We start from the raw sequence: 23,974 nt of genomic DNA, 5'->3' as shown, positions 1-23,974 counted from the left end.
GATTTCACGTAGACATCTGGATCTCTTACTTCTCTTTAAAAATCGGATATCTGGCTACACTGGACCTGCATCCCTGTCCAGACACAACCAGCTGGAGCTGAGAGTGTGCCCCTGTTTGCCACAGCCCCCACCCGGCCCTCTCACCTTGTCACCAGTCTCTGCAGACATTTGCGGGCTTTTGAGTTTGCAGCCCCAGTCTTAAAACTGAGGGAACTGGTAACTCTGGCTAATGCAGACAATCGTCCATTATCATCCATGGATCAAGGCTCCATCCCAGCTGAGTCCAAGACCACGTGTAAAAAAAACAAAATCATAAAAATGTGTGAGAAGCATGAATCAGCGAGGGCATCTTCACAGAATGCAGACAGGTGGCTCATGTGGTGTTCTTGCTCTGGTACAGAGGACAAGGGCGTCACTGAAATCAATTACATAATTAATTGCGATAAGAGGAGCTGGCATGTTCTGAGAGTTTAGGGTGTGCCAGGGGTGGTGTGGTGCCCCCATGTATGCTGTGTGTGTGATCTGACCACACCGCAGTGGGGGAGGCTCTGCCAGTGTTCCTCTCTATGTCTACCCCGAGGGGCGGGGTGGGAGCAGAGAGTGTTGGTTGTCTGCCCAAGGACACACACGACTGACCAGTGGGCGGTGGACACAAGTGTCAAGTCTGTGGCTCTACCCTGGATGAGGTGGCAGCACTTACTGGATATGCACATGCCTTCAGGTATCTAGGGCTGCACGTCAGAGGGCAATATCAGTTTTGTGAGCACCGCTTCCTGTGTTTTGTACATTCCACCTTTCTTTTCCTCTCCCTTTGGTTGACAATTGAAATTTGACCTTATGGTGTTTTTTGTTGGCTCTGGGGGCCTGGCGTTGCTGTTGCTCACCTGTTAAAGGGTTTACCTGGCACTAAGGTGATAAGGTTTTGTGTTAGGAATAGCTGATTCTCAGAGGTTCTACAGGCTCCACTGTAGAATTTTCAGGAGATGGTGCTGCAGATGGGATGCTCACTATCTTCTTGCCATGAGTTCATTAATGCTCCTATTGCAAAAGGGTTTTCCAAGAAAGGCTCTTCAGAGAGGGAATTGGTGATGGGGACCATCACTGGCTTCTGTGGAGTAATTTCAGCCTTGTTCAAGAACATCCCCCAGCATTGACTGCATGGAGATATGGGGGGAGATGGGAAAGTGGGGTTGGAGCAGATTCACATAAGCCTCGTATTATATGGGCCTCTGGAATGTAACCCAACCCGAGAGGAAGGTATAGTTTTCACAACGTTGTAAAATGTATTTGAAGTGGTCTCCTTGGCAACTTGGATTTTTTTCCCTTTTCCTCTGTGATCAACCAAATTTGGTAAGTCACAGGAATCAGAGACTCTCAGAACTGAAATGCAATTTAGGAGATGTTTTCAGTTTTCAGCCACTTGATTCCCACGGCCAGAAGCCGTCCACTGGCCACATCTAAGACAGGTGCGCGGTTGGTCCTGGCCACCAGCCCGCAAGCATGTTTCTCGGGCATGCGCCGAGCGGAGCTGTCTGAGGTTTGGCAGTTCCACTCAGTTGCTGCCTTTTCTATTTTGCGTGGAGAAGACACACGTGGACTTCAGGATTAGATTCCTTGTGTCCTCACTCTGCTGCTGGCCCGTGTCCCCACTGTCTGGCAGGCACTTTTCATGTTCACTTAGTCATGTTCATTCTTCCTTATGGGGATTTCTAAAGCAAGTTGTTTCGTAAGCTCTATCTGTGGCTGGTCACAGACACCCTTCTACACGAGACTTTGCCCCTGGGGAGCCGGAATGCAGAGCTCTCACCTCACCCCATGCTTTCATTTTGCCCAGGATCTGTCTGTCCCCTTGGCCTTCTCCCGGGTGGACATCTGTAGGGGAGCCCTTGCGAGCCTGCAGGGGTTGGTACCTGGCTTTTGCTCTGCTGGAAGTATGATTGTTTCGGGAGCTGATTTCCCCAAGGTGTGGGGAAATCCACAGAGGAGCCTGGCAGGGACCCCCTGCCCTGCACAGATAGGGGGATGGCTCCTGCAGACACTTGATAGTCACTAACGCCTGCTAGTCTCAGGGAGCCAGGAAGGCAGAGCTGGGCTGCAGGACTCCCCAGCTTACGTGACACCCTGAGGGTCTCTCTGCAGGAGCAGGGGCCCCTCCCAGGTGGAGGCAGTCTTCCTTTATCTCCCCAGCTCACACCAGCTGCATCTGAAACTGTTGGGAGCTGCCAGCTCCTCAGACATCTGATCCCCAAAGCTCTTGGAAAATATTCTCAGCAGACCAGAGCAGAATCATTCCTCTGCAGGCCTCTGAGTGTAAAACTGGGAGCTGACAGTCACAAAGACAGAGAACACTGGGATGGGTAAGTGGTGAGCACTGTAGCCCCACAGGCCTGAGCACGGCTTGCCTCATGAGGCCTCTACCTGCAGGCAGCCTGTGGGGTGGACATCCCTTACCAGAGCCCTGGAAGCAGCCCTGGGGCCGAGGGGCTCTCAAAGTTTGGGCAAAGTCCTCGGTCATCAGGCAGTGGGACCGTAGGAGCTGTCACCATGTCTGGAAGGACAGACGCTTGGCTGGGTTCCCCCAGGGAAAGACGGCATTTGGGACCTGGCAGAGAGAGGGCAGAATGTGTGGAGGAAGTGCCAGGTCCTGGAGCGGGCAGACTGCCCAGCTGTTCCATAACCTCATCAGAATGTTCGTCTCCCCTGATTGCGCTCTCCAGGAAAACCGAGGAGGATTTGGGCAGGGTTGCTGCAGGGAGCTGCAGGTCTCAGGGCAGGCTCATGTTCCCTTGTGCATTCCTCAATTTTGGGCCTGCATGCCCTGCTTCTCTAGGCCACTCGAATTCCCCTCCCTGGGATCTCCACTGAGGCCTGGGGGCAGCTGGACCCTGAGAGCTGGTTCCCCATAAAAATCCTAAGACTGAAATTCCCCAGCTTGCTCCCACACCAGGCGGCAGCGGCCTGGGAGGTGTTGCCATGGGAACACTAGATTGGATTTATCTCCTCTCTTAGCAAATTAATTTTATGAATGTCCACAATGTTGAAGCAAATGCAAAACAACACATTTCAAAGCCGTCCTTGGGCCTGGGAACTTTTCATCAGAGCTGCGGCTGCTCTACCGCCCCTCAGGCATTTGAACCAGGGGGCAGCAGATGGTTTAAAATCCACGAGTCACTTCTGGAAACTTTTAGGAGGGAGACTCCTACAAAACAGGATCGAGAAGCCCCTGATGCACACAACCCATCTTCGCTCAGGGTCGTTGGTGACTCAGTCTGTGCTGCCCTTACTAAGTGCCAGGCACACTGGGCTGGCTCTGGGATTAAAGCATCAAAATACCACTGGGGATCTCACAGAGTGTGTGGGAGGTGTCACTTTATAGCTATGCCTTCGGAGCATCATTACTCACTGTTACCCTCTGCTCCTTTCTCCCCTTGCTCCTTTGGCTACTGTTACAGTTGTTTCTTTGTTCTTACACCTCCCTCTTTTGGGGATGTCCAATTTTATTCTGGGTGGGAGGTCAGCCTCTGGGTGTGGTTCAATGCTTATTTGCAGAGGAGGGAAATCATCTGACCCACTTGCCGAGGAATCACTCTGGGTCCTGCATGGAGAATAAACTTAGGAGGAGGAGCCAGAGAGGTGGTCAGTGACCCCCAAGGGGATGGTGAGAGACCGAGCAGGTAGCAGAGCTCAGGCTCTGCTGAGGGGCTACGGTGTGAAAGGAAATGGCCAACAGATGGGCAAGATGTGGGCGGGTGGGGAGATTAGGGTATGGAAGTACCTGCAGAAGTTCTGCAGATAGAGACAGTGGAGGAAGGGCGGGTACTCATATAAACAGCAGCTAGTACAACAGGCTCACGTAGAAACACAAGGCATGAGGGTGGGGAGTACCCAGGTGTGATGGAAGGTGGGGGCACTGAGGCGTGTGGGAGAGGGGGACCTTGCAGACGTCAGGCAGGGAGGATCTCACACATACTGGAGCCCCTGGACAAGGAGATTGAAAGTTCACTTGGTACAATGTTCGTGATGTATTCCCTCTGTAAGAGCAGGAATACCTTGCCTGGAGGCCACAAGCTTCTTCTTGTGTTAAAGGAGATGCGCTCAGACCTGCTACATTGATGGCCTGTCCTTGGTCTCAGGGCTGTCCAAGGAGCCTACTGGTCTACATTCCAATGGCTTTTCTTGTGTTTGCTGCTGTCCTGGGGCATGCACCTGAGGCCACAAGAACCCTCCACCGACCAGTAGGTTATCTGATGCTGGGCCCTGTGGGCTCCTCTTGGAAGGTTGAGGCAGGTGAGACCTGTGGGGACCTTTGTTCCAGTAGTTACTGTGGGTTTGTGCCCCAAATCTTCCCATCTGAGGAGGAATCTCAGAGCATCTTGAAGGAGAATGCACTTGGCCTCGCCTCCTCGTGAACTCACTTTTTACAGCAGAAAAATAAAAACATTCCTTCTCGGCTGAACTGGAACAAACGCTTTTCCAGAACCTCATGGCTGGGCTCAGAGCCTCTACCCGGCCTGTGCTGACTCCATCCCAGCACTCAGACATTTGCACGGGGACAGTGATGGTTCATGGTGCCCTCTGTGTCTGGCCCTGGGTGACCCTGCTCATGGTGTTTGCTGGTTTGTTGGCCTGGGTCATTGCCAATGAGATGTGAGGATTCTCAGAGGAGTTTTACCTTCACCCCACCTGGTATCTCCCCAGTGCCTCGAGAGTAGCTGCCTCCTATGCTCAGACCCTGCTGGGTGGGCTCCTGGGTGGCTCTAATGGACATGGGCCACTGAGAAGGACAAGGAAGTCTGATCAGCTGTGACCCATCCCCATTCTCATCCGAGGACAGCCTTGTCATCCTGGAGACCAGGAGGGCTGCATGTCCTCTCTAAGCCCCCCTCAGTAGGTGAAACTCCCCTGGGGCTGTACAGGGAAGGCTCCGTCCTGGGCACATCTTGGCTGTCCCTTTCCCAGTGGGCTAGACATTAGTCCCAGCAGCTTGGGGAGCTGAGCTGGGCACCCCCGAGCTGTGAATGACCAGGACGCACTGACTCGAGGGTGGATAAACCGACTTCCCAAATGCACACGATGTTTTCGCTTTGGCTTTCAGAATAAGTGAGTTTTTATGTGACTCTACTCAGCATCCACAGCTGGCTGTTCTCTAAGAACATTGTATCTATGTGTAGATGGAGGAACCGGTGAGAGGCTACACATGTCAGCTTGCTGGGGGCCTCAGCCGGCCTCAGGCTCAGGGCTTCTGCATTTGAAGATGATTGCCTCTAAAAACAATTCTACAAGTAGATGCCGCGACACAGAAGTGTCTTCAGAAAATGCTAATACTATCCCCTACCTAGCCCATGACAATTTATGTGGTTCCTTTGATAAGTACCTTCGTCTTGATATTTTCTGTCTGATTTTCTTGTTAATGTAAGAAACATTTTAAAAAATTTAACACCCCCCTTTCCCTGAAAAAGTATAAAAAGCACCGTCTTCCTCACTCCTCTCAACCCGCCCCCAAGAGGCCCGGGCTTTCCATTTCAGACATTTCCAGATCTTGTTCCCACCGTATCTTCACACACCGCCGCGCAGGCGTTCCCAGACGAGACAGATGTGGAATGTTTCTGCCGGATTCCAAGGTCCTGGATTACCCAGGACGAGATTCCTGGCACCAAAGTGAGAGGAGTTAAGCACCGTGCAAAGACCATGGCTATAAGGACGGATGTTTTGGCCGGGAAAAGCCTGACAGATGCGCAGTTCTGGACTAATCAATCTGCGGGGGTGTCGAGCCCCTGCCCTCCCTGTCCCCCCCCCTCCCCGGGCCGTCCAGCAACTGGAGCTGGGGCTGGCCGAGGGTGGCTATGGTCACCGGAGACGGCCCCTCCCCCCGCTTCTCGCAGACCTGGCTCTGGGGTTCCTCGTCCTGCTGGGAAGTCCGGGCATCCAGGTGGTAAACAATGGCCTGTGGGAGGAAGTTGTCCTCCTGTGTTCTAAATTTGGCCACGCATGTCTCTCTGATTCACCAGCCGGGTGCTCTGTCCCACAGCTGTGGCACCCTGGCCCCGCTGCCCTTCTTCGGACTGAGCTGCTGGGGGGATTTGGCAGAAAGACTCCTAATGTGAGGCAACTGCCCCAGGAGCAGAGCTGAGGTCCCCAGCCTTGTAGCTCCCGGGGGTCGGAGGGAGCATGGGGTCCAGACCAAGGGGGACCAAGTGGCATGGGGCGAGCCTGTGACCCCTGAGGAATGTGTGAGGCTGGCTGCTGGGCAGCAGGAGCTGGGGGCACAGCGGGGGCCAGTCAGGGTTCCAGTGGCCAGGCCCTTTTTAAAATTTTTGTTTCTAAAAACTGGACAAATATACATAACATAAAACTTAGCACTTTAACCATCTTAAGTGTACAGTTTCGTGGCGTTAAGTACATCCACATTGTTGGGCAGCCATCACCGCCTACATCCACAGAACTCAGTCATCTTCCCAAACTGAAACTCTGTCCCCATTAAACACTGAGTCCCCCATCCCCGTCCCCCCTTCTACTCTCTGTCTCTATGAATTTGACTCCTCCAGGGACCTCCTATAAGTGACAACATGCAGTATTTGGTTTTTTGGTGACTGGCTTACTTCACTTAACATCATGTCCTCAAGGTGCACTCATGTGGCAGCCTGTGTCAGAACTTCCTTCCTTTTGAAGCCTGAATGATATTCCATTGTGTGGAGAGACCACACTTTGTTTCTCCAGCCAAGCCCTCTTCTATTTTGCTGCTGCTGCTGCTGCTAATAATGCTAGTAATTATGGTGACTAACACTTCTTGAGATTTTAGTCTGTGTCAAGCCTTTCCACAGTGAACTCATTTGATCCTTACAAGTCTCTGAGGTGGTGACCGTTATCCTCAGCCTTAAAGCCCCTGATGGTGTGCTAGGGGCCCACACCCATCTCCTCGCCTGTCTATCCCCAGAACTGGTGGGGTCCAGATAAGTTTGTCTTATTTTACAGTGGGGAAACTGAGGCTCAGAGGAGTGAGGTAGTGTGTCCTCAGCGGCCTGGCTGAGTTGGTGCCCCTGCTGTCCAGTCAAGTACAATGGCCCCACAGGAGCCCGGAGAACCCTCCACATGCCTCATCTGTCCTGCTGAGTCCTTCAGAAACTCCCCACAATGACCAGATCAATTTTAAGTAGCAGTTCAGGAGACATAGAAATCAATTAATTTGCCAGCCGTGGGAGGTTCTTTTTGCATTTTGCTTGACTTCTCTCACCGGGGATGGTGCTCTGAACAGTCCTACATATATATTTATAGCTTCTCTGAGCATGGGGCTCACCCTGGGCAGATGAAGGGCAAAGAGAAGCTGGTGTGCTGGCATGGCCTCTGGGCCTGGCCTCCTGGGGGGCCGGGGGGCAGCATGGGATTCAGGCCATGCTGCCTTGGGTTGCTCTGTAGGTTCCACGGAGGTGGTAGCTGGCCGTGGCTGCACCCTGCAGTCACCTGTCCTCCTTTGGATCTGAGAGATGAATCGCTAGTAGCTAGACCAGGATTTGTGCTCTTCCTTGGCTTCCTGGGTTTCCAGAAAGATCTGTCGGTGGAGATACTCAAGCTGAATGCCCTTGGGGCCCCAAGATCCCCCAGTGGCCACTGCCCTAGGCCACTGCTGCACCCAGCCTTGCCCTCAAACACGAAAGAATATGGGCGATGCCTGAGGATGATCTGAGCCTCAGTGGGAATTATTCCTGCTAAAGAAATAAAACAATGAGAACTGTGGGTGGGTTTACCCTTCTCCTCGCTGAGCAAGTTCCAATCATCCGTCCTCAGCTGGAAGCTCAGAAAGGCAACAGGCAGGTGAATGCGAATACCTGTCACTTGTCAGCCTGGGATTCTGAGACAATGGGCTCCCCAGATTGGCAGCTCAGTAAATTGCTGCTTGGGGACAGTGAAAAAATACCTGTGGACTCCTCTCGTGGATGCAGGGTCTGGGGCATAACAAACATTCGACACTTCCTCCCCTCAGATGCTGCCACACTCTGCTTTCGTGGATTCATTCGGGAAGCTCTTCCCAGACCTGTAAGATCCTGTTCTAGACCCTGGCCATATGGACCCTGTCTGGCAGAGCCCACCTCCCCTGACCTGTGCCTATTTGTAGATGCCTCAGGGTCCTTGCCAGACTCAGTAGTGGCACTGTGGGGAACAAATGGGGATACTGGATACTGCAGGCAGAGGCTCAGGGAACAGACCTCCAGGCTGAGGGAATAGCATGTGCAAAGGCACAGAGTCCTATCGCTGTGGTTGGAGTCAAGGGCCAAGTTGGGGCCTGGTGGGGAGGAAGTCAGCTGGGCCAGATGGAGAGGATGTGGACTTGTCCAGAAGGTAACAGAAAGCTTCGAGCCGTAGAAATGGGGCCAGAGTTGTTTGAAACACAGTGTCCTCCTAGAGGGAGTCGGAGTGGAGGTCGAGGCAAGCTACCGAGCCACAGGAGGACTAGAAGGAGATCTGAGGCTGGATGAGGCTGAAGCACGGAAGGGAGGAAGGATTAGTGTGTGCATCGCCCTGGGCCCCCCATCCGATAGAGGTGGCTGGAGAACCTCAGACACACCGGGATGGCCAGTTTGGGGGCAGGCTGAGGCAGAGTGCTGTTTGGGGGTGTGAATTTGAGGCGTTTAGGGGACTGCTGTGTCTCTGGCTGGACCCTGAGGGGCACACTGGGCTGGAAGGGGGATTGGGTCATGGGTGGGTTGGGGCAGGGGGCGCAATCTTGAAGGGGGACATTGAAGAGGGAGGGGAGAGTGCTGGACCCTTGGGGAGCACCAGTGTCAAAATGGGCAGAGGGGGAGCGGTCAGGAGAGGGGCTGCTGAGTGGTAGTGGAGGAGAGCTGGAGCTGGGCCAGGCTCGTGAGAATCAGCACCTTTAAAATGTAACCAACAAGCATGCACACGCACCCCCTCATGTACACGCAGACCCATGCATACCCGCACCGGCATGCTGAGGACCTCAGAGGCTGGAGCAGCTGGTGGGAGACCTCCTGGGGGTAGGGACATTGAGTCTTGGGCCACCCATGGCGGGGATGTTTGGAAGCCTTCTGAGTAAACAGCCCACAGCCTAGGCCCTCAGCAGAGGCTCTTCTTGCTTTTCTTCTTCCTTCTGGCAGGAGGACTGGCGTCTGTGGAGGCAGCCTGTGTAGGATTTTCAGGCTTATTATTCAGCCCTAATTGGGAAACCAGGGTATCTCATGGAGAGGCAGAGCCTGAGAGGCCGAACAGCCTGACCTCACAGGTGTGCTCAGAGGAACCGCAGGGTGGGAGCCTGGCACGCAGGGCATCAGCCCCAGGTTGGGTCTGGGGGCCCGGTCTCCTGCACCTGCTCTGGGCTGGTTGGCTGGAGGGAGGGGGCATGCTCAATCCCAGGGAACAGATGCTTGTGTCCATTCCGGGTCCGGGTTCTCCTGGGATTAAGAAGTGCTGGTGTGTGGGATAGGGTCGGGTTGCTGCTAATTCAGAGTGGAGTTTCCAGTGGCTCATTGTTAGGTCTTTGGCAATCTAGCACGCTGCTCGGCACGCACAAGGACTCAACAAGTGTTTGTCCAATGAATGAGACTTGGCTGAGAAAGTGGCTTGGCTGAAGTAGCGTACTGGGATCTGGGTGTCCTGGCTAGAGGGGTGTGGATGCCCAGGCCTCGTGGAGGAAGGTCCATGTGCAGCCAGGCTGGCGGCTGGGGAGGGCGGAGCAACTGGGGGGAGGATAAAACGTTGTTGGGTCACCTTTTGGGAAAAGCCTTGAAGGTCATGATAAGCACATTGGACGTGATTTGTGGGTGATGGCAACCCTTTTAGAGCTCTTTCCAGAACCCTCTGTGATCACCTAGAAGGAGGGGCAGTGATAGAGGCTGTCATGCAGGTGGGAGGCTACAGACTGTGGTGGGGAGGGTGGGCAGGGGGCAGATTCCAGGCTCTTTTTTTTTTTTTTGGTATTTTTCCATCCAGCTTAGTAAATTTTTATTTGTATTCAGAAAACTTGCAGTATGGAAGGAGAAATGGGAACCAAGTGAATCTAGGGTGGTTTTGTCCTTATATTGCAATGAAACAAAAGCCTTCCAGAACTTCAGCAGTTGCCAGTCACTCATTCATGTGTTCAGCAGAGTTTAATTCAGGACTCAGTGTATTGTGCATCACCACGGCAGGCCCTGTGTCACCTCAGGGGGGGTCTCAGTCCAGGGGTCACAAAGAACTTGTAAAGAGCTGTAATGACCTGAGTGCTTTGGTAGTCCACGTACAAAGAAATGCAGGAGTGCAGAGGATGTGGGGACTCGTCTGCATGTAAGAGACATCAAAGCCAAGGGACGCCTTCCTTGTAGAGGTCACCTTTCAGGAGGGCATTGGAGGAGGAGCACCATTTAGCCAGGCAGAGGGAACACATTTCAGCTCACAGCCTGTTCATGTGTCAACTAAAAGTTGTATGTGTGGCTTATGCTGGTATCAGGACCAAGACCAAAAATGTCAGAAACTGAGGGGAAGAATGACATAGATCAGAATTTTTAAAAATCTGACTTTTTACAAGATTCAGAGAGTAAGTCAGGTGGCTGCTCTAATATAAAAATAATTCCTAGGCAGGTTCTAGACTCTTTAGGGGGCCAGATCGACAGTACTAGGTGACTACTGTCTGGGAGGTGTTGAGGCTCCAGCCCTGCAGACAGAGATGCTTGGATGGGGGCAGATGACTCTGTGGAGCTGCAGGGCTGGGGGCCTCACTCGGGTTAGGGCTGCAGCCACGTGGACCCCAGGTGGAGTGATGGTAACAGACTGCCAGCATCCTCCCTGCCCAACCCTGAGATGGGGGAGCCTGGCATGGCCAGGACTTAGGGCTGGTCCAGATATGGCTTCTCTGCCCCTGTGGGGGTGGATGCCCTCTTCCCACCTCAGCAGGCAGCATGAAAGTTTATAGCTGCGCCTGCCTGGGGCTCATGCGTGGCCTGATTCCCCAGAACCTGCAGAAGCTGTCGCCATGCAGATGGCAGGGGAGGAACTGGGCCATGGAAGGGCATTGAGATCAGGGACCAGTCTCCCCTCTCTCGTTCTGCTCCTCCCGCTCAATAGTGGCAGCCCTTACAGCCGACGCGCATCTCACTGACATGTGAGTGCTGTCCCTGCCTGCCCACTCCAGGAGCGCCTGTCGAAGCTTCCATTACAGACACTTCATGTCCACCTAATGGACAGTGCCTGGCTGCAGAGAGAACTGAGGTAATAATTAAGTCTACAGAGGGGGAGGATCCTCACCACGTAGGGCTTTAATTGCCTTGCTCTGGTCCGCAGGCAGGAGGGTGACAGCGCAGTGTTGGCACCTGTTCCCCTCCTCGGAGCCCTGGTGCCAGAATCCGTGTTAATGTCTTGTTTTCCCACAGAAGCTGCTGGGCTGTGCCTTCACCAGGGCCCCAGACCTCATGGATGATCTATTAAACGTTGGCACAAAAACTGACCTCGGGCTGCTCCCAGCCAAAGTGTGTTTTCGCAGTTGTTCTGAGGACAATTTGCAGCCTGGGGTGTGTAGCTCACACATGTGCCTGCCTCAATCAGCCGTGCCTTGGGAGGCAGAGCAGGCAGACGAATGCAGGGCAGTGTCCCAGCCTCCTTAAAACAAACAAACAAGCAGCAGCTCAGCTGGTTCCAAAACATTTGGAATACGCACTTGGTTTAAGGAGCTCTCAGATAAGTCACCTCCCTAGAAAGCAGAAAATGCATTTGGATGGAAGAGAATTTCAATGGAAATTGCCTTCCTTGTAGAAAAAACACTTTGCTGCAATGACTGCTTTTCGAATGTATCCGTGGGGCTCATTTACTCAGAAGAAATCACAGAGCTACTTGGGAGGTGTTTTATAGGCATGAGTGTGTGTGTGCACAGGTGTGTGTGTGCACAGGTATGTGCGGGTGCACTCACGGTAGGATTCTGCCTGTGCTTAAATACAGAAACACATGGGCAAATAGTGATCGCACACGAAACATAAAGGCCTTGGGTTAAGTCTGGATATTCCAGGTTTTGAGGAGTTTCTTTAGAGGTGGGAATTTGTCATGAATGCCTTGACCCTACGAGTGAACATTTGATATTCATTCACTCCTGTGTTCACTGCCCTCATGATAATCTATCACATCTTGGCATGGGGAGGACCATTTCTGAAGCTAAGGTCATTTGACCCCACTCCAACTCTGTAAGGTTGGTTGGTATTGTCCCATTTTGCAGACGAGGATGCTGAGGTTCTAGAAGTTAAGTGCCTTGCCTGAGACTGGCTGGTGCATTACACAGCGCGTTTGGATCCAAACTCTGACTCTTGGTTGGCAACCTGATTTTGAGTTAGGGGAAGGCAAGGTGTCCAAAGTGCAGGACGCAGACCTCCTTGGTTTCTTTCAGTTCTTCCAGTCATGTTGGTAGAAAGCCTCAGTTGAGGCTAGTGTGTCTTTCCAGCACCAGCCTCCTTATATTGATTTTTAAAGTTGCTTTTTAATTTATGGAAAGTGATACAGGTTTCCATTTAAAATAGTGATACTAAGTTTCTTTTAAAATATGTTTAAGTAAAATAGTTTTCTTCTTCTGGAACTTCATTTCAACGGCCTTAAAACAATGTGTGCTCTCATGTCTGCCTTCCTTTCACGCCATAGCATGTCTTGAGACTGGAGTTCACTCCGTTTTACATGTGTGCAATGCCCACTGTAGGAGTAGATCAGGGCCCTTACGCTTCTCATGGTGGGTGTTTGGGTTATTTCCAGGCTGGCTGAGAGCATTCACATACAAAGCTCTGATGGACTTGGGCTCCTGCGCCCAGCCTGTTGTGAGTCCCAGAGAGGGGTCCTCTTGTACTGGGAAGTCATCTCTGCACCACTTAGGGCTTATGCCAGGCACTGGGCAAGCACAGCCACAGTCAAGCAGACTTCAGCCAACCGCCCTGAGCTCTCCCTCATCTACCCCTGCACCTCTCTCTGGCTCCCCACATCTTCTCCCCATACTTGAGATGTGACAGGCTCCTTCCTGCCCTGGCCTTTGCACCAGCTCCTTCTCACTGTCTGGGATGCAGTCTCCTCTGGCTGGTTCCTCTTGTCCTTTGGATCTCAGCTCAAAGGTCACTTTGTTGGCGCTTCACAGACTGTCCCCCTAAATTATTTCCTTTGCACTCCTGGTATCTGACACCTGTTGTTTGTTGGCTGTGTCTGTCTTCCCCAAGGGGGCAGGGATGTGCCTACTTTGTTCTCTGCCATATCTCCAGCCCTAGAACAGTGCTTGACACATAGTAATTGTTCAACAAATATCGGGTGAATGAATTAAAGCCTAAAAGAAGAAATAAAAAGGAGATGTATCAATAGTTCTGAGCAAGGCAAATGACCTAAGTCCATGGACACCGGACTGAGTCCAGGCCATCGTCCATGCCTCAGCATTGTCTTCTCTCTGCAGTGCTGGCCCCAAAAGCAGGGACCACGTCTTCCCACCCCCCACCCTAGCTCTGTGATCTGACTGACCAGGTCAGGGGTCCTTTGAGCCCAAATCATTTGTGGCTTAATGGCCTGGCTAGAGGGGCTGTTACAGGACATGGACAGCTCAAGAGACCCTCCTTCAGTGAGTGGATTCTACCAGACCTCTGTTTGGTTTTTTCTTATAAAAGTCATATTTTCCCACTGTAGAAAATTTTTTAAAAATCAATTTTGTTTTAAGAATAAAAATAGTTGAGAGGAAAACGGGTCCTTGTACTCCCACCCCATTGCAGACAGCTGGTAGTGATGTTTTGTCCTGCCTCCTCCCGGGCTGTTCTGTATGGGTAGGTGACCTGGTCTATTTTTAGTCAGACTAGAATCAATAAGTGAGAAATTTGGGGAATATGACCTAGAGTTTTGGCAAGTATGTTTTTCCAGCCCCAAAATTCCAGACTCACAATCCTCCTGAGAATGTCTGTGCTGCTTTCACGGCCGTCTGGGAAGTGGATCTTGGACAGGAGAGTGTTATTTCCAGGAGCTTTTGATGGTTTGGGAGACATTGGCCTGTCTCAAATTGGGGCTGCCTGGAAAACCAAGAGCATGTGGTAGTTGTGGCGGATGCCTGGGACGTGGGAGCACTCGGCTCTGCTGGCTGGGGTCAGTTCCCCTTCTGGTCGTCCATCCCTGTTTCTCTCTCCTGTGCTATCCCCTGGCTCCCTGCTAGCACAGTTGGCATCCCCAGCAGATGTTCACAGACAGGCAGTCAAAGGCCGGGGAGTGGCACCACCTACCATTGCCATCAATGCTGAGGGTGGTGTATTAGGGCAAGTGATCAAGCTGCTATAACAAAAAGTCCCCGCAACAATGTGACAGAAAGAACAAAGAAGTATCTTCGTTTCTTGTGAGGCAATGATTGGTGGGTATCCCAGGTGGGTGTCTGCTCCACATGGCTCCACCACCCCCAAGGGCTTTGTGGTTGAATTCACATGGTTGATACTTACCTGGCAGGGGAGATACCATGATCACATGGTTGAGGCAGGGCTGCCAGCACACAGGGTCCCCAGTGGGGATGGGGCAGAGAGCAAGGAGGAGCAGCACACTTCCTCTGGTACAGAAGAATGTGGCCACATGACCCCATCCACCTGCAAGGGACACCCAGAGTCCCTAGCAAGCCTACCCCACAATGCCGCCACCACCACAGAAGGAAGGGAGAATGGACTCTGGAGGACAGCGAGTGGTATTCCTTATTGTTTGTGTTTACTGAGTACTTACCATGTGGATGCTTTATGTGCATTTCATTCTCGTAGACATCTTGTTCGGGAGTTTCTTACAGATGAGGAAACTGAGGCTTGGAGAGGTGAGATGGATTGACCAAGATAAGTGGCAGAGCTGGGATTTGAACCCAGGTCTGCAGGACTCCAAAGGCCCTGCTCCCTTCCCTCCTGGGGCTGCTGATCCTTGGTGGAGACAGGAAGATGAGGAGTAGGGAATCAATCCCATGCCCGTCTACCCCTAACTGGGTAGACCACCGCCCCTCCCTCCCGGTTCCCTCATCAACTCTAGTTGGAAACACTGAATCTGCAGCAGCCAAGGGGCCAGGGGTAGGCCAGGCAGCGGGGGTGGGGCAACGGGGGGTCAGTGGTGGTGGTCCATTGCAGGGAGGGCAAGGGGCTACTTTTAGTTCATGCAAATTTTCTGGTTTTGCACTGAGTCCCTTCAGTGTCTTGGGGGTTGGGGGAGACTCCTGTGTCTGAGATGACCTGGCCTTACCCACTCTGGGGGCAGATACAACATCTTCCCCCTCTGGCCCCAGAACATGTCTGTCTGAGCTGAAGATGCAGCCATGCTGGGGCGTATTTGGAGAAGGTAAAAGGATTGACTTAGCCGCAAAGACAGGAGGGTTGGCGTGCTTTGAGGCTGGGAGGGGGAATCGTTTCTGGTACTAAGGCAATTTGAGCATTTTTCTCTAGCCTCAGCAGGTGTGGCAGCCCTTTCCTTGCAAGGAGGAACATGAGTGCCTCGTGGAATGTTTCCCTCTCCCTCACCGGGTGGGGCCGGTGCAGGACATCTTGGCAATGACTCCAAAAAATACAAATTTCAGAAGCGAAATGACTCCTTTTCGGAAGATCATTCCATATTATTGACAACTTTTTATTCTTTCTTTAAAAATAGTATTTAGAGAGACTTGACTGCATTCTGGTGCATTCCCAAGTATCCTTCTCGTTATATGATGGACACTGTGGGAAAGTTCCATTCATTTAAGGCAAACTCACTTTGCAGCCAGACTTGGTGAAACTGCTCAGTGAGTAATGGGGTAAAGGAGCAGGCATTTTGCTTTGCTGGCCACTTGTGTGCCTCCAAGGTCAGTTTCCAGAGATTCCCTCTGTAGCACATAGTAGGTGTTCAGTAGATCTTTGTGGAATGAATGAATGACCCCCAGAGCAGTGTGCTCTGTGAGAGGCTGGCTGGTGGTTCTTACAAAGGCCACAGGATACAGGGTGGGTTGGGGGCTTCTGGGTGCTTGGAGCCAGCCAGGAGTAGAGTGTCCCTACTGCTCCCGGGGAGCTACCAGAGGAGATAGAGGTGCCTGGAAGGGGCTGAGCTGGCCAACAGTGTGAGCCGAGAGCAGCTGTGTTCTGGAGAGGAGCCTTTGTAGGGACCAGCAGGGCTGCAGGAACAAGTTGGAGGGAGGCCACTGAGCCGCCTGGACGAGTGGCACCGGGAGTGCATTGCGGACGGGCCAGCCTCATTGCATGTCCACGCCACCTGGGCTGCTTCCTGAGGCTCCACACTCTGCTGAATCACTGCAGCATTCCTCTTCAGCAACAGGTCGTGTGAACACGTGTCAGATGAGGCTGGCCATCTGCCACAGGTGGTCGGGAGCCGTCAGGTGCCGATGAAGGTGCAGTGAGTGTGGGACCAACATCATCTCTTTGCGGGAGATAATGGGACTCCGGCCAGCCCCACCTCTGTGTGGCCTTGGCCGAGTTGCTTAACCTTTCCAGGTTTCCTTCTGTGGAATGTAGAAAGCGATGTCTCTCCATCACCACCACCACACATAGGGGCTCTGAAAGGGGACGTGTGCAAGCCTGGGGTGCAGCTGCCCGGGGCATGGTAGATCCCTTCCCGGCTGGGCTGGAGGAGAAGACAAGAGGTTTGAAAACCAAAGCTGTCCAGAGCTTCAGGCAGTCAGGCCCGAAGATGCTCATGTTGTACATTCTTTCATATCAAGATGTGTGAAGGGTGAGGATGCTCCCAATTGAAAAAAAACAATCTCTCCACGTGGTAATGTATCTTATCTCATCCAATGTGCCATCGGTTATAAGATACACTGTTACTTTTGTGCCATCAGGAAATGCTTTGAGACAACACTGATGGCAAGATGCTTCTGGGTCCATAGATGATAAGGTGTGGAAAAACATGTCTTTGCATCCAGGCAGTGTGATAAATGATAAGGTGGTGACAAGTTAGGTGAACGGTCAGCATAGCTCACCCCATGGTGGCCTGCCCAGACCTATCCCTGCCTCTTTCTTGCCCGCAGAACCCCAATCCTCAGCCCCCTCCCCAGAGCGGGGTAAATCCAATCATGTAGGTCCCATCCCCTCTCCCAGCAATTGGTTTAGGGTGAACATGAGACCTGCTCTGGCTAATGAGGGGTTCCGGGGGTTCCAGGAGGGTTTCTCATTGGCGAGGAGAAACTTGCAGGAGGAAGTAGGTTCTCTTCTTCTGTCGATGGTGTTGGGGTGGCATGTGGTGACTCCTGGAACCATGGCAGCTTCTATGCCACCATAAGGGACCTGATCGAGGATGGGGCAGCTCACTGAGGCCCCAGAGCAGGAGATGAAAACAAGCCTGTGCCCTGGACACATCTCTGAGCTGTCCCGACAGTCTTCTGGTTCTGTGGGACAGGTTGCCTTCGTTAGTCTTGAACAACTTCAAGTTGGGTTTTAGATATTTGGGTCAAAGCATCTAAATATTGCTTCTAGCCTGAGTTTCAGTGAGTAATTCTGTACACCAGAAGCCTTTAGGTCTATCACCTGGATTCTGAAAGAAGAAAATGATCCCAGTTATAAAACGGAAATTTGTTAAAAATGGGAACAAAAGGCACATAAATTATATATGTAACAAATACAAAGCTATAACTGTAAAACACAATCAAGTCAGTGTAATGGGGTATTAAGACAAAAATGCCTCTCACAGCAGTTCTCACATATCGAGAGCTTGACCTGTTCTGTCCTGAGCTAAACACCGCACGGGTTTTGTCACGCTGAATTCTCCAACGGAGACTTTAAAAGACAGGTAATCCGAAGTTCAGGCAACTTGGAGGAGCTAAGCCGAGAGCTGTGCTGGTGGGTGGGGGACCAGGATCCCGTTCCTCTCTCTGGGGCTCTCGGCTCCTGTCCCTTGAGGGCTCTGGGCCTGGGTCCGAGTCATGGGCGCCCGCCCAGCCAAGGGCACGCGCCATGCTGCCCTTCCTGCCCGCGGCGGCAGCAGCGCTCAGTTGAGCTGTCTGTTGTTTACACATCTTGCTCCATCCATCAGCGGGATTCATAAACATGGCAGAAGCCTGAGAGCCAAGTGGCCCCATGGCCAGATTGGGGGGCTGGGACAGGGGATCCCGCTCTCAGGGGGCTGCCAATTGGTGCCTGGGGATTCCAGGCACGGCGGGCACCAGCAGGGTCTCCTGACTCACGTCTCTCCCAGACTGTGGAGAGGTGGGAGTTACTCATTAACCTGGGCACAGCCTGGCCAGTGTTTTATGAGGCTGGGTCTGGGTGAGCTGGAGTGAACTGAGCCCACCTTGAAATGAAATGTTGTTTCACGCCCAGCGAGTTGCTGTGGGAGGGTGCCAGGCTGTCCAGGGCTGTGGATAAGTGGGCCCTGGAACCCAAATAACGTGGACAACAGAACCCTGGAGGATCAGGCTGTAGGCGCCTCAACCTCCCTGGGCCTCAGTCTCCTCAGCTATAAAATGGGATGGTGACAGCACCCACACTTGTGTGGTGTTGTGGTTGATAAAGGGCCCTTCTTCCGGGGACTGGGGACTAGACAGTGTGGGTGAGGCTCGGAGTTACATTCGGAAGCCTTTGTTTGAGCTGTGGATTGACTTGTTTATTAACACCTGCTGGAGGTGTTTGGTGTTAAAAAATGACTGTTTTTACTGGGTTGTTTGTAGAAAGTTTCTCTTTTAATCTTCACAACAGTCCTATGCAGTGCAGACAGGCTGATTCCTAGGTTACGGGTGGGGAAATAGTTTCAGGTGGGAAAAGGACTGGCCCAAAGTTACACAGCAGCCAAGGCGGGGTCTGGGGTCACAACCCACACTCATGCCCAAGCCCATAATCTCTCCATAATAGGCCATGGTTTCCCACACCCAGGGCCTCCTAAGGGGACGAGTAGAGTGTGAGGAACGTTCAGCCACCCAGGCTGCCCTTGGCTCTGGGTCCCGCCATCCGAAGGCTGAATCTGTCATGTGTAACGCATTCCCCAGCATGGCCCTGTGATATTCTGCCCACAGCCTCTGTGTTAATCATTGAGCTGGCACGTCTGGAGACCCCCACCTGCTCCCTTGTTCGGGGGGTCAGCAGGGTGCTTTGTGTGTGACCCTGAGACCACGCTCCCCTGTCCCTGGGGAGCCCCTGGTATGACTAGACATACTCCCAGTCCTTGAGAGTTAACCCAAGGTCAGTTTAAAATGCTGGCAGCCCGTGACAAAGATACTGACCCCTCGGGAAACATCCCCAGAGTTTCCTACCTGCAGCATTGCCGCCCACCCCCAGAAATGCACTGGATGCTTGGTGAGTTGGGAGGAGCTGTGTATCTAAACAAAAATGGGGGCCAAGACAGGATGGTGGTCTCTGGGAAGGTGCATCTGGCCTGGCCATGTCACACATGGCGCTCAGATCCCGTGGCCATACATGTGCCCACAAAGAGGAAAAACCAGTGGAATTGAGTTTAGAATTGGTGGCAGCAGCACAAAGGAAAGGAGCTAGCCGGAGGCAGGAATTCAGGCAGCCACCCTTCTGACCCCACGTCTGACCCTCCCACTTCATGAATCCCCCACTGCATGACCCCTCACTGAGTGACCTCTCATTTTGTGACTTCCTCATTGGGTGACCCCCCCTGACCCTGCAGGCCCTGGCCTGGCCAGCTCTCATGTGTCTCCTCGGCCTCCACAGGGCACGGCATCCGTCCTGCAGCGCCGATCCCCCAACGAGGAGTACGTGGAGGTGGGCCGTCTCGGGCCCTCCGACTACTTCGGTGAGTCAGGTGTCCCCTCCCTCAGGCTGTCTCATTCAGAGTCTCAGAAAGGGCCCCCGAGGTGGGGAGCTGCATGGGGGGTTCCTGGGGACTCTCAGGATGGGCCCTGTGGGGAGACAGGCTGAGCAACAGTGTGGCTGAAACAGAGGCCTCAGCCAGTGTCACCTGAAACTGAGATCCCAGGGCCTGACGTGGGGCTGCTCCAGAAAGGATGTGACTTTAGGGGAGGGAGCAGCGGAGCCATCGGCTGCCAGCATTTCCACAGCTGAGGGGCTGGGTCCTGAGGGAGGCCTGTGCACATACCACAGTGCCTGTTGCATGTAGGGTTACCTGACAAAATGCAGGACAATGCCCAGATAAATTTGAATTTCAGATAAGCAATGAATAATTTGTTAGTATATCCCAAGTATTTCATGAGCCTTCCTTATATTTAAATATATATATATATATATATATATATATATATAGGTTTATTTGGAATTCAAGTTCACCTGGCATCTTGGTGTTTGCTGCTGTTCTTTTTCCTAAATCCAGCATCCCTGGAAGGAGAGCATTTTCAGGGGGCCCTGGACAAAACTGTCCTGCCACAGCCTCCGGCCCCTGGAGCCAGGCTCTGACCTCTCTCTCTTGACCTCCCAGGGGAGATCGCGCTGCTGCTGAACCGGCCCCGTGCGGCCACCGTGGTGGCCCGAGGACCCCTCAAGTGTGTCAAGCTGGACCGGCCCCGCTTCGAGCGCGTGCTGGGCCCCTGCTCCGAGATCCTCAAGAGGAACATCCAGCGCTACAACAGCTTCATCTCCCTGACCGTCTGAGCCGCGGCCCACTGCAGCCCGGCCTTCCTGTGTGGTGGCCGTGACCTGCTCGTCTGTGTCTGGGGCGTTGGAGCGGCGGGCGGGGAGATGGCAGGCCAGGTGGGCTGGCGTCCTGGTGGTGTGGAGACTGCCCCCTTCCTCTGGACTCACTTTTTGGAATAAATAATCAGTTTGTGCATTTCAAAAACAAAGGGCAAGCCAACGAAATGCATCCCAAGGCCAAGGAAGGGACAGACTGAGCTCCTTCCCACACACCTCCCTCCCCGTCAGCCTCTGTGGCCTTGTCCTTTGGGACTCATTCTAACCTTCCCAAGTCTTCTGGGGAGACCCTTATCCCCTAGGAGGATGAGGGGCTGTGGCCACCCTTGTAGCTCTCCTCCCCAGAACGGGGTCAGGACGTCACCCCTGGGGCCCTGCAGACCCTGTGATGTCAGGTTCACCAGAGCTAGGTCCAAGTATGGGATAGATTGTGTCCCAGGGGAATGTCCCCAAAACGACACTCAGGCTGAAAGCAAGAAGATGAGGCTGAAGAAAGAGGGTCGCGGCCCCTCCCTGAAGTGTGTACTCTGCTCCGCGCCTGCCACACACCCCCTCTCAGAGGGGCCTGTTGAGGACTGAGGATGCTGGGTCTGAGGGCCTCTGGGTTATTAGGTTGGTCCCTGCCTCTAGCTGGAGAGGAGATGGTCATGGTCCTGCCTTGGGGTCCTACCATTTGGCTGAAGAATGACGCCCCCCCAGGTTGGCCCGTGCTTGCATGGGATGTTGGGAGGAGCTGGCATGATTTCAGTGGCTTGTCCTCACCTTTTTTGGAAGGTCCATCCCAAGGTGGGTTGGGTACACTGACCAGACACTCAGGGGCAATTGGCAGAGTCCGTGGGTCCCTCACTGGGCAGACGCCCAGAACAGGAAGGAAACACATTCGAGTTGGGGACTTTCCAAGATTCAGTGAGCACTGCTCTGGGTCACTGTTCTCTCGGAGTCAGGGGAACCTCTGACAACGTCAGTAGCTTCTTGGAGACTTTGCAAGGGAGGGGCAGATTTCTAAAACACATTCTGGATAAAGTTGTAAGGACCAGAATCCCCTTTGAATCATTCTCCAACAGATATGTCCAGCCTCCAGGAAACATGCACAATTCATTATCCAAGCCTCTATTCTGATGTAAGAGAAAAAATATATGTCAAACTAGCCTTGGGCCCCACACCCTACATCAGCATCAATTGACTTGTCCCCCCAAATATACCTTCAATCCAATGATGATACTGTGAGCTAGCCTGGCCTGAAGGGGTTCGGGTGAGTGCAGAGAGTGTCATAGTAGCTTCTGGGTGACCTGGAATACAAATGAAATAATGCAGTTAACCTAATTTTGCTCCTGCTATGCACGTCCAGGGGAGGTTGTCCTTGGTCTGAGGTGACATGTTGCAGACTCTCCCCCACTGATGGTAACAAACGCCCCCTCCTCAGTACAGCCCTGGCCATGCCACCTTGTCCTGCCTTTGCCTGTGGATGTCTCTGTGGACCTGTAAGCCCTGCCCCTATTTATCTCTGCTCTGATAATGCATGAACTATTAAATGTGCAATGAGGTACCTCTTCCCGACTTGAGAGGTTTTTGTCTGAAATCTTTTGTGGATAAGGGTTTTTTTCTTTTTTTATTGTGGTAAAATACACAACACAAAATTTACCATTTTAACCATTTTTGAGTGTACAACTCAGTGGCATTACCACCGTCCATCTGCAGAATTTTCAAACAAAACTACATGCGCATTAAACACTAACTGCCCACTTCTGCCTCCTCCCAGCCCCTCATAGCCACCCTTCTACTTTCTGTAAACCAATATATCCCAAACATTCTCATTTCAATGTTATAAGTATAAATGTGGGTCATGTTGTGGGGCCACTCCCACCCATAGTGTCTTGGGGATGGCCAAGCGGATAGCGTCCCAGCACCCTGACTTCACACCCTGCCATGGTCCTGGGGTGGCCCTGTTCCTTATGGCTGCTCTGTGGGCCCTGATGTGGACACCCAGATCCAGAGGCTGCTTCTGGGAGGGGTCCAGGAGCGGCCAGGGTCAGGGCCCATTCAGCCTCTGAACGGTAAACTTGGGGATGCAGGGCAGGTGTGGCCCGCTCACTCACCTGTGGGTCCCCAGGAGCTCTCACAGTCCAGGGCACTGAGTAGGGCCTGCAAGGAATATTTGAATAAATAAATAAAAGTAAATAAGAGTTGAAGAAGAGAGACTGGGAAATTCAGGCTCTGACATCTGCATGCCAGGAAAAAAAAAAGAATCTTGACCTAAGTTTTATACCTTATACAAAAATTAACTCAAAACAGATCAGATTAACTCAAAATTTAAATGTAAACATTAAACTATAAAACTTTTATTTAAAAAAAGGAAAATCTTTAGGATCTAGGGCTTGCCAAATTGTTCTTAGACTTGACACCAAAAACACAATCCATTAAAGAGAAGTTTGACAAATTAGAATTCACCAAAATTAAAAACTTTTGCCCTGGGGCCAGCCTGTGGCTCACTTGGGAGAATGTGGTGCTGATAAAACACCAAGGCCATGGGTTTGGATCCCTATATAGGGATGGCCGATTACTGTGGTGCTGACAACACCAAGTCAAGGGTTAAGATACCCTTACTGGTCATCTTTTTTTTTTGTGCCAGCTGGCCAGTTTGGGGATCTGAACCCCTGACCTTGGCGTTACAAGGCTGTGCTCTAACCAACTGAGCTAACTGGCCAGTCCTACCTAGCATCTTAAAAAACAAAAAACAAAATAACTTTTGCCCTGCCAAAGACCTTGCAAAGATGAGAAGACTGGGAGAAAATATTTTCTCACCATATGTGGATACTTCAAAAAGTTCATGGAAAGATTCATATTCTCTTTTAATTCTATTTTTCCACAAACTTTTTGAACTACCCCGGTATATCCCACAAAGAACTAATATCTAGAATATATGAAGAGCTTTCAAAACTCAACAATAAAAAAGCAAATGATCCAATTAGAATGTGAAGAGGCCCTTTTCCAAAGAGGATCTACAGATGGCAAGTGAACACATGAAACGATGCTCAGATCATTAGCCATTAGGGAAATGCACATTAAAACCACCACGAGATGCCACCACACATCTATCAGAATGGTTAAAATAAAAAATAGTGACAACACCCCATGCTGGCGAGGATGCGGAGAAACAGAATCACTCACACATTGCTGGTGGGAGTATAAAATGGTACAGCCACTCTGGAAAACAGTAGTTTCTTTAAAAAAAAAACAAAAAGCCAAACTAAGCGGGCAACTACCATATAACTCAGCAATTGCACTCTTGGGCATTTATCCCAGAGAAATGAAGATGTGCTCACACAAAACCTGTGCACAAATGTTCATAGCAGCTTTATTCATGTAGCTCCAAGCTGGAAACAACCCCGATGTCCTTCAGGGGGCGAAACAAACTGTGTAACCACCACCACAACCGAGACCCCAGAACC

The 23,974-nt window shown here is 52.0% G+C and overlaps 1 protein-coding gene across 1 annotated transcript in view; it reads left to right on the top strand.

The window, feature by feature from the left end:
* Nucleotides 1–20,486, top strand: part of PRKAR1B (protein kinase cAMP-dependent type I regulatory subunit beta) — a 153,038-nt gene extending 132,552 nt beyond the window's left edge. Inside the window, exons 9-10 of the mRNA XM_063091434.1 lie at nucleotides 19,593–19,674; nucleotides 20,314–20,486. Of these exons, the coding sequence (XP_062947504.1) occupies nucleotides 19,593–19,674; nucleotides 20,314–20,486 (255 nt within the window). The remainder of the gene's footprint in view (nucleotides 1–19,592; nucleotides 19,675–20,313) is intronic.
* The last annotated feature ends 3,488 nt before the right edge of the window (nucleotides 20,487–23,974 follow it).

Source organism: Cynocephalus volans, chromosome 3 (genome assembly GCF_027409185.1).
Source record: "Cynocephalus volans isolate mCynVol1 chromosome 3, mCynVol1.pri, whole genome shotgun sequence".
NCBI lineage: Eukaryota > Metazoa > Chordata > Mammalia > Dermoptera > Cynocephalidae > Cynocephalus > Cynocephalus volans.
Note: the sequence above shows the minus strand (reverse complement) of the source record. Positions and strands in the feature narration are given on the sequence as shown.